Raw genomic sequence first — 9,823 nt, forward strand, 5'->3', positions numbered from 1 at the left:
GCATGTGCTCCAGAGGCAAGAGACGTGTGCTCATCGTGGTACCTGTGCTCCTGAGCAGGAGACCACATGTACTGCTGTCCTCCCGCTCATGGGCCAACCAAAGCCATGGCTGGATACTCAGCCGCTGGCCCGGTGGATACGCGCGCCCTCCAGCGGCCATTCTCGGGTAACGCCGCGCGCGCCTCGCCCACACGCCCGGCCCCCCGCGCGCCTGCGCACGCAGCGTCTTTTACGGCGTCGTCAAAGAAGTGTGGCCGAACCGACGGCCTCAGTTCCCGGTGAGATCCCGCCCGCCTGCCCGCGACCCCTGCCCGGGCCAAGCCTCGACCGCTCCCCGACCCCTGCCCACGGGTCCGTGCGTCCAGTGCCGGGGTATCAGCGTCCGTGTTCCCGGGTTCGCCCGCTTTGGCCCACCCGGGGGGTCGCGCGCTGGGTGGGCCCTTCCCCTCCCCGCAGCGCTGCGCACCCCCCTCCGCAGCCTGGGCCGGGGCTCGGCGCTCCCGCTGCCACCTCGCGCGAGCTCGTAGGCGCCGTCTCGGCATCCCCGGACCCTCCAGCTTCTGGCCGGGGCTCTGCATGGTGGGGGCGGGATTCTCCGCTTCCCTTCTGAACCCCGGTGGCGGCACCCTCACCCCAGGATGGAGAGGGGGGAGGGGAGGGCTTCTCGGCGCCCCCTCGCCCCATTTCCCCCTTGCACCCCCGGCAGCTGTGGCTTAGTGCGCTGCGGCAGGAGGATGCCGGCGCCCTCTTCTGGCTGCCCCGAGCTCGGCTCTGACAGCACGCCCCTCCCTCTAGTGTCCCTCCACCCATGAGGGACCCCCCACCAGACTAAACCACCCAGGCCCACCCAGGTCACCGTGCAGCCAGGCTTCCCAAGCGACAGTCGGAGCTGCCGAAGGGTGTGGGACTAGAATGGGGCTTTCCTTCATCCTCCTGGCTGGACCCAGGGATCTCACCTGCCCCCGTCCCTCTAGGCCTTTGGGCTGGATACAGCCCTTTCCTCCCTCCCCATGTATTTTGTCTTGCCTAGGGGTTAGGCAGGAAAGTTCCTGAAGGTGGTCAGTGTTGCAGCGTGCAACTCCGATGCGGACAGGTGGGGTGGGTGGTCCCCAGGTTTCCCCTGGCCCTCCCCGCCAGGTCCCCCTTCCCATCGTCCCTGACACGGTGTTCCGTGGTCTCCCTACAGGGCCGCAGCGGCATGGAGGCGCGCTTCACGCGCGGGAAGTCTGCGTTGCTGGAGCGCGCACTGGCGCGGCCGCGCACTGAAGTGAGCCTGAGCGCCTTCGCGCTGCTCTTTTCCGAACTGGTGCAGCACTGCCAGAGCCGCGTCTTCTCGGTGGCTGAGCTGCAGGCGCGCCTGGCCGCGTTGGGCCGCCAGGTGGGCGCGCGCGTCCTCGACGCACTGGTGGCTCGGGAAAAGGGGTCCCGGCGGGAGACCAAGGTGCTGGGTGCGCTGCTCTTCGTCAAGGGGGCCGTGTGGAAGGCGCTCTTTGGCAAGGAGGCTGACAAGCTGGAGCAGGCCAATGACGACGCGCGCACCTTCTACATCATCGAGCGGGAGCCGCTCATCAACACCTACATCTCGGTGCCCAAGGAGAACAGCACGCTCAACTGCGCCAGCTTCACGGCCGGCATCGTGGAGGCCGTACTCACACACAGCGGCTTCCCTGCCAAGGTCACGGCGCACTGGCACAAGGGCACCACGCTCATGATCAAGTTTGAAGAGGCCGTCATTGCCCGTGACCGGGCCCTGGAGGGCCGCTGAGCCCGGGAGATAAAGGATGCAGAAAGCCCCTTTCCCAGTTGTGTCTTGTGTCTTGTGTGGGGGCTTCAGAGATGCACTCAACGCTGTGACCCAGGTCCTTTCCCGAGGCTGTGGAGCTTGTTTATAGTAGGTGGGAAGGTGGAGGGTTTGACCTAGGTTGGGCTTTCAGATAAGGTTGGGATTTGGGTGAGGGGATTGGGAGGTCCCAAAGATAGGCCAGGCAGCGGGAGATGGTGGGAGTGCCAGCACTTTGTAGAATCACAGAGGCTGTCTCCAAGGTGGAGGGCTGGGGGATGGGGGTTGAGATCAGGCTAAGATGGAGCCCGGGATGGCCGACTTTGTGCCAGGGACCAGAGAGTAGATGCTTTATGCCCTGTGGTGTGGTCCCGTCATTCTGTTGACAGTCTGAAGGCTGCCTGAGAAGGTGCAAAGGAATGGGTGTGGCCGTGTGCCCTTAAAACAGGGTAAGAGTGCTTGTTCCCTCTACCCCTAGACCTTTGTTACTCAAATGTGGTCCAGGGACCTGCAGCACTAGTATCACCTGGGCTCTTGTCAGAGTGCAAAATCTCTTAATCAGAATCTAAACTGTTGCAGAATCTTCTGGGGACCCCTGTGTACCTTAGTTTCAGAAGCAGTGCTTTAGGACATCAGAGTTACCTGGAGAGTTTCTTAAAACAACTGGCTGGGGCCTACCCCCAGAGTCTCAGATCCTGCAGGTTTGTGGTGTGCTCAAGAATTTGCATTCCTTGAGCTCCCGGAACTGCACTTTCGAGATCCATGGCTATCGGGACCTGTCTCTCAAAAGGGGGGTGGGAGTCTAAAGTCATCTTTACACTTAAAATGTTTTAATTTTAAATACATTTGATATACCAATATTTTTCTTGCTGAAAATTAAAAGATCACACAAGTAGCCTTCCTTTCCCTTCTGCCTACCAGCTGATCCCTCTTTCTCACCAGGAAGCATCCTCCTAATTTTTGGCCAAATCTCCACTTCCTTTTGCCCCCACTGCCAGGACCCATACAAGTGACTTCTGAACGGTTGCTATTTAGATGCTCCACCTAGCTGTCCCATGACTGAGGGACACTGGTCTTGTCGGAGAACAGTTCCAGCATCCCAGCAAGAGGCGGCAGACCAGGGTGGCCTCCAGCATGTTAGCAAGAAAGTGGTGTCAAGAGGATGAATAAAACTAGTAAGTCGGGTGCGGTAGAATGTACCTGTAATTCCAGCAACTCAGGAGGCTGAGGCAGGAGTATTTCAAGTGTCAGGCCAGCCTCAGCAACTTAGCAAGACCTTTTCTCAAAATGAAAATAAAAGAGCTGGGGTTGTAGTTCGGTGGTAAAGCATCCCTGGGTTCATTCCTTAGCACTGGAAAAACAAAAATGTTGATTACCTGCATCTTGAAGCACAGGTGGTCACAGAATAGTTGTCTGGGGCAGGGGTGACTCTGGGAGAGGGCTTGGGTGGGGTCAATCTAAGAGGCCAACTGGTGTACCTGTCTGGGAGTTGGGATCCCTGATTTCAGGAGAGGGGTCTGGGGCTGGTGCAGAGAGGAAGCCAGAGGCCTGGAGGAAGGATGAGGGGCTGGAGTCTTGGTAAACAGAAGGAGGTGGGTATGTATGGAGGGAGATGCAGGCATTTTTGAGCTTAGCATCCTCAGTCACATCCTGGGGACCCTGGTGAGAGTGGCTTCCAGGGCCTGCTGGAGAGGAGGTGATCAGATTGCAGGAGCAAGAGGCAGGAGGGGAAGTGGAGCAGCCAGGTCTACCCAGAGGCGGTGAGGATGCCAGAGAGAAATAGGGAAGACGGGAGAGCTGGTCAACGGGGAATGGAGGGTCCAGGGTCTGCCTGCTCCTGCTGAAGAGGAGTGTGGACAAGTTGTGGGATGCAGAGCTGGTCCCTGTTCAGGACGAGAGTAGAAGGGGAGGCAGCTTGTGATCACTACAGCTCTGACTTAGGATGCTTTGGGCTGCAAGTAAACTCCTGGGAGCCCCCAGACTGGTGGGTAGGGGAAGGAGGATGAGCCAAGCACCCGTCGGTGGTGAGCCACGCAAGACACATCATCATTTCATGGGCTACAAAGCAGAGTCCATGAGAGGTCATTTGTCCATGGTCATGCATATTTATTAGACAAATATTTATTGACCATCTATTATAAGCCAGACACAGGAGACACAGCTTAGAAGGAAATGAAGGTATCTGCCCTTCTGAAGCTCACATTCTAACTGAGAGTGGGAGACACATCCGGGTGCAATTTTATTTATTTATTTATTTATTTTGCAGTGCTGAGGATGAGCCCAGGGCTTTGCTCAGGTAAGGTGCGTCTACCACTGAGCTGCACTCCCATTCAGGAGTTGTGACTTTAAATTGGGTGGGTGGGGAAGTTGGGACAAGCCCCACTGAGAGCAAAAACTTGGAGGGCGGATTGAGCAGGAGGAACTCATGCAAAGTCCCTGAGGTGGGCAAGCACACATGTCCAGGGAATAGCGGGGAGGCAGGTGGGGGGGAGCATGAGGGCTTCTGCCATCATACAGGGAACCTAAAGGACTTGGTTTTTTCCTCTGAGCTGTCAGGAAACTTATGGAAGGTTTGGGGACAGTGAAGAGGGAGACTGGAGCTGGGTGTGGTGTCGTGTGCCTGTAGTTTCAGCTGCTTGGGTGGCTGAGGCAGGAGGATTACTTGAACCCAGGAGTTTGGGGCTAGCCTCAGCCACACAGACCCCATCTCAAAAAGAGCAGGGAAGACTTGGAGCTGGAACAGACCATGTGGGGGGTGAGGTGGAGCAGGACCAAGGCAGCGGCAGGGTGAGAAGGAAGCGGGTTCTGAACGAGGCATTTCCTGCAGATGCGGAGGGGTCTCCAGGGAAAAAGCCAAGGCCAAGGGGACCCCAGCCTTGGCCTGACCTGGGATCCTGACCTGCTTCCTCCCTCTGTCCCTGGCACTGGCTGACCCTTGTCAGTCTGGGTCCACCTTCTGCTGCCTCAGCCTCCCGGGCACTTCCAGACCTGAACTGGCCTGAGTCACCAGGTCCCCTCCCTGTCCCCTATCCAGAGAGCACTTTGTGAGCGCTTTCTTGTGAACGCCTTCTCTGCACCAGCCGTGTTTGGGCACTGCCCCTGCCTCAATTGTGCCCTCCCTCTGGGGCCCTGGGGTGGGGGGATTGGCTGGGGGTCCACTGCCTTGACCTACAAATTTCCAGGGTCCGTGGCACCCCGCAGTCTTCATCTCCAGGCCTCACCTAGCGCCCATTTCTTGTGGTGAAGGGAGAGAGAGTTGGCAGGGAGGCCCAACTCCACCTCAGCTGGGTGGCCTGGGGCACCAGCTCCAGCCTGTCCCGAGGCAGGGACAAGAGCAGGGGCCACCGAGGCAGGCCGGGCAGCAGGCCTGGCTGCCTGAGCTGGGGGTCTCTGTCCTAAGGTGCTGAAGACAGGGGAGGGGACAGGGCACTCCTGATGGGGTGGGAGTCACAGACGAAGCACAGGGTGGTCTGAGGCGAGAGACCCTGTGTCCCCCGCAGCGCCCGGGGTGGCAGGGCTGCCAGTCTGTACCAGAGCCGCGAGGGTCTTCCATCCTGCCAACGGCCAGCACAGGCTCTGGGGGCACCGGGCCTTTGAAGGCGGGAAGTGGTGATGACCAGCTTAGCTGAAAAGCAAGGGACAGGCCCTCTGGGGCGCTGACGGGAGCAGGGATGGGCCAGTTTGGGGAGGGATGTCACAGGGAACTTTTAGCTACAAAGTGGCACCCAGGCCTTGCTGGGGGTCCTTAGGGTCCCACTCTGGGCTCAGCTGTTCCTGTGATCGAGGTGCGGGTGGGGGGAGGTGGGCAGGGGTCTGTCAGTGCCCTTCTGTGGGTACAGGTTCCAGCACATCCCCGGAGGCTGAGGGGGCGGGTGGCCCGCAGGTGGCCAGCTGCTCGCACACCCAGGCGTCCAGCTCGCTGCGGCAGGAGGCGTCGTTCCACTTGCCCGAGCCCAGCATCATCACGCAGTCCTCGCCCTGGTCCCCGTTGTTGGGCTCCCCCAGATTCCAGTTGCTGGGGGGAGAGGCTTGGATCAGAGGATGGCAGCCCCTCCCGGCCCCTGGCAGGTCCCCCTGAGTCTGCCCCCCCCCCCCCCCGTCGTCCTCCCTTCTTGTCCCGGGTTCCCCTTTCTGGGTCTGTGACTGTCTCCTTCCCCTGTCCCCGCTCGGCCTTGCCCTGAGCCTAGGCTTGCCTTCCACTCTGGGCTTGGGCATCCTCCTCGAGGCCCTGCCGGGGCGCCCCCACCTCCGCACATGTCCCCCAAGGCCCCCTCTCACCTGTAGTCCAGGGGGCTCCCGTCCATCCAGATAAACTCCCCCTCCAAGTCCAGGTCCCGGAGGCCAATCCAGGAGCCCTTCTTGTTGGCACGCTTGGTCAGGAAGTCCTGGGAGGCAGGACCAGGCTGGAGATGGGCCCGGTCCCTCCCGCTCACTCCAGGAGGCTGGGGTGGGACGCCTGCCCCCCACCCTGCTGCCCGCAGCCTCAGCGGAGCCCAGGCCACCTGCTCCTCCTGGCTGTGGATGCTGACCAGACGCCCTTCCAGGTCGTCACAGGTGAACCGGGCCTGGACCCAGCGCTTGGCGCCCTGGCCGAAGTAGTAGCACTTCTGTCGGAAATGGAGCCACCCCTCGGGGCACGTGTTGCACGTGGAGCCTGGGATGGCACACGGAGGAGAGGCTCAGGGTGGCAGGGCGGTGGGCACCGTGATGGGCACTGTGGGCACGGTGGGCAGGGTGGATGTCCCCTGAAGCCACTTGTGGGTCCTCCCCAGAGCCTGACAGTCTCGCAGGCTGACTTCTTCACTGGGCCCTGATGCGGCCACACAGGACCAGCTCCAGGGCACACCAGCCCACACACCACCTTACAGCCAGAGGCACCTTGGTCCATGGCCAGAAACCCCTCAACTGCTGGCCTCGTCACTATACGTGAACCTGTGGTCACCAACACCATGGACATAACACAAGCCCAACCATCACCACCACAAACCCCTCCACGGGCACATTAATCACCACCGCCTTCGTCACAGATACGCCATTGCCGCATCACCTCATCACCACATCACCACGGACACCTCCAAGGTCAGCAGCCCCTTCATCACCAATGTCATTGCCACAGGCACCAGCTGCCACAGCAACTGTCTCCATGGCCCACACCAGAGCAGACGCCACCTTTACCAACCTTGCCAGCCACATCTTTGTCACCATCACGCTGCCCTGGGCTCTATCACCACAAACAGCTCCAGTGACAGTGGTGGCCACCATCACTGGCAGCACCCCCAGACCAGATCTCCTGGCTCCTTTCTGGGGAGCCAAGATGGCTGGCTTCCCTCTGCTTAGAGGTACATGGACGGAGAAGGGACCTCAGCGCCAGTCCCCAAGCGCCTGTGTGAGGCCAGCTTGGTCTCTTTCTCCCCTTTCCCCATCCCGGGGAAGCCCTCAGAAACAGTCATGGTCCCCAAGACTCCAAGGTGGGAGCTTAAACCTACCGTTACTGGCTGGTTCTCTCTTGCTTTAAAGTAGACCCCCCGCCCCCTTTTCTTTCTTCTTTTGGTGCTTGGGATCAAACCCGGGGTCCCATGCATGTTAAGCACATGCTGCACCAGGGAGCTCCTCTCTAGCCCTGAACTAGACCTTTTTATAGTGTTGTGTAGGGAAGGCTCTGGAGATGGGGAGGGGGCTTGGGCTGGAAATGGCAACCAGTCCCCAGCCCTCTGTGGGCACAGCATTGAATGGGAAGAGAACAACTCTAGGCCCAGAGAGAAGGCCTTAGGGCTGGACATAGTGATGTGGGCTTGTGGCCCCAGCAACTTGGGAGGCTGAGGCAGGAGGATCGGTTGACCTGGGAGCTCGAGGTTGGCCTGGGCAGCAGTAGCAAGACCCCATGTCAATTTAAAAACTAATCATAAAAAGGAAAGTTCAAGGAGAGGTGGAAGTGGGGAGGTGGGTCAGGGGTAGCACCACCTGGAGCCCCACATCCACCACCCTCCCCAGGGGACCACAGCGGGGTTTCTTGCTGGGATTCCCAGAGCCACGCCACACCCTGGGGCCTGGGACTTCTTCTTCTGAAGCAGGGTCCTTCCTCCTCTTTACCGGGTGGGTGGGGGGGGGGCAGCGGGGCCTCCCCGGAGGTGGAAAAGGGAAGATGGAGGGCAGGGGTGTTGGTGGGGGGCTGACAGCAGTCCAGGCACCATTTCCTGGGCTCTCTGCAGCCTGCTGGCCTCCTGGTCAAGACCCCTCCCTCTCCCCGGACAGGTCAGTCTACCAGGGGGGCTGCGGTGGTGGGTGAGGAGTGAATCCTGCTGATGTCTGCCCCCACCCCACCCCGCTGAGCCCCCTGGGTGGGCAGGACAGCAGAAAAGGGAACCCAGTAGGGGTCAATCCTGGACTGATTTGACCCAGAGCCGGCTAAAGGCTTGGGAGCCCTGGATTCAGCGAGGGAGGTAGTGGAATCCCGAGGGCATCTCTGTCCTTCAGCTGCCCCCCTCCTCCACAAGCCTGGACCCATCGACATCCCCAGGCAAACCCTGCCGCACACACCCCCTGTGTCCCCAAGAGACACTGCTGCACAGACACACAGACACCCCACATGCACACGCACACCAGCCGTCATGTGTGTCTCCAGCACGCCACAGTGACCGTGCCCCCACGGGCCCCAGACCCACACTCACCCTTGGACACCAGTATCTCCATCCACAGCTTGGCCACCTCTTCCTGGAGCTTTTGCAACGAGTCGGAGGCGGCACGCCTCTCATTCAAGCCTTGGGGGACAGGAAGGGGGCGGTGCTCAGGGACAAGCGGCAGACACTCCCCCCCCCCCCCCCCGCACCTTCCCAAGCCTCACTCTGGGACTTGCTGTCGCTCAGGTCTGCTCGGAGTCTGTCCAGGTTCCAGGAGAGCTCAGAGTCTGGCGGATGTAAGAGGGCAGGGCTGGGGACGATGCTTAGGGGCCAGAGGGTCCCCGGGCCTGGTCCCCCGTGGCTCTGGGGCTGTCCCTCCCACAGTCTGCCCCGGGCCCCTGCCCGTCTCTCACCCTGAGATTCCAGTTGCGTCTGCTGGGCCTGGAGTCTTTTCACGTTCTGCGACAGCTGAGCAGCTGGTTCAGAGAAGTGGCCCCTGAGTCCCCAAGGCTCCCACAGCCCCACCCGGCTCCCAGCCTCTTTCTCTGGCTTCTCAGGGCTGCCTGCTCAGTCCCCAGGTGTGGCAGGTGTCACACTGGGCCCTGCCATGGTGTGTGCAGTGGCCACCCAAGCCCCCATCCTCCCCCATTCCGAGTCCCCATCCAGAAGAGGCTCACCCTGGGACTTCTGGGCCATTTGGTCACTCTGGTATCTGTGCAGGTCCTTGGAAACTTGAGAGACTGGGGTGTGGGACAGAAGAAGTGTCCTCAGGAACTACCAAGACGGGGCCTTGAACCCCTCCTGGCCCCGAAGCGAGGAGGCCTCCTTTGCATCGTCACCAACGGTGGCTTCTCGTTTCTCGAGGGTTTTAGGGGGGAGGCGGGCATATACTCAGGGAGATGCAGCAGGAAGAGAAGGGACCTGTGGACCCTCCCCTCACCAGGGTGAAATGCAGAAGTCCCCGAGGGCTTTGCGCGTCTGCCCAGGCGCAGCCCACGACTGACAGGGACCCACTGCAGAGGAGTGGACGAGGCCGGCAGGGCAGCCTCCAAGCCCGCGGGGAGGGGGCGTCACGGGGGCACACTGAGGCCCAGGGAGGGGCCGTCCCCAGTGTCAGTGGTAGAAGGGGGACCAGAGCAGGGTGTCCCAGCCTCCACCTCGGCCTCCCCTACCGTTCCGGGCAGCAGAGTCTTCCAGCTGTCTCAGGTTCCGCTCAGTGTCCCAGTCTGGGGAGGGGAGAAGGTGAGGACCACCAGCTGCTTCCACGCACCCCTGCCCCCTGCCAGCTGGGGTCGGAGGCTTGGGGTACAGCTCGAGGGAGTTGCTCAAAGGCTGGGGGACAGGGAAGTGTGTGGGGGGGGCTCCAAGGAGGGACTGGCAATTGGGGAAATTGGGCTCCAAAGGGGGTGGGGCTCTCCTGGTGCTA

The 9,823-nt window shown here is 60.9% G+C and overlaps 2 protein-coding genes across 12 annotated transcripts in view; one reads left to right on the forward strand and one right to left on the reverse strand.

The window, feature by feature from the left end:
* Positions 1-223: 223 nt before the first annotated feature.
* Trappc5 (trafficking protein particle complex subunit 5) lies at positions 224-1,798 on the forward strand. Of its 3 annotated transcripts, none has more exons than XM_015503715.2 (2): positions 224-278; positions 1,187-1,798. In XM_015503715.2, the coding sequence occupies exon 2, from the start codon at positions 1,199-1,201 to the stop codon at positions 1,763-1,765; it is 567 nt and encodes a 188-aa protein (XP_015359201.1). In that variant the 5' UTR covers positions 224-278; positions 1,187-1,198; the 3' UTR covers positions 1,766-1,798. The 3 variants fall into 3 exon arrangements, with proteins under 3 accessions (XP_015359201.1, XP_015359202.1, XP_048669120.1); XM_015503716.2 differs by having other exon boundaries at positions 234-351; XM_048813163.1 differs by having other exon boundaries at positions 253-372.
* Positions 1,799-3,865: 2,067 nt separating this feature from the next.
* The window catches only part of Fcer2 (Fc epsilon receptor II), a 13,863-nt gene continuing 7,905 nt past the window's right edge, over positions 3,866-9,823 (reverse strand). For all 9 annotated transcript variants that reach the window (XM_048813130.1, XM_048813129.1, XM_048813122.1 and 6 more), the window contains 8 exons: positions 9,570-9,623; positions 9,075-9,137; positions 8,811-8,873; positions 8,622-8,684; positions 8,449-8,538; positions 6,283-6,434; positions 6,059-6,165; positions 3,866-5,795 (listed from right to left, as the gene is read on the reverse strand). In XM_048813130.1, the coding sequence (XP_048669087.1) occupies positions 5,597-5,795; positions 6,059-6,165; positions 6,283-6,434; positions 8,449-8,538; positions 8,622-8,684; positions 8,811-8,873; positions 9,075-9,137; positions 9,570-9,623 (791 nt within the window). In that variant the 3' untranslated portion in view covers positions 3,866-5,596. The remainder of the gene's footprint in view (positions 5,796-6,058; positions 6,166-6,282; positions 6,435-8,448; positions 8,539-8,621; positions 8,685-8,810; positions 8,874-9,074; positions 9,138-9,569; positions 9,624-9,823) is intronic.

This window comes from Marmota marmota, unplaced genomic scaffold (genome assembly GCF_001458135.2).
Source record: "Marmota marmota marmota unplaced genomic scaffold, marMar, whole genome shotgun sequence".
Taxonomy (NCBI): domain Eukaryota; kingdom Metazoa; phylum Chordata; class Mammalia; order Rodentia; family Sciuridae; genus Marmota; species Marmota marmota.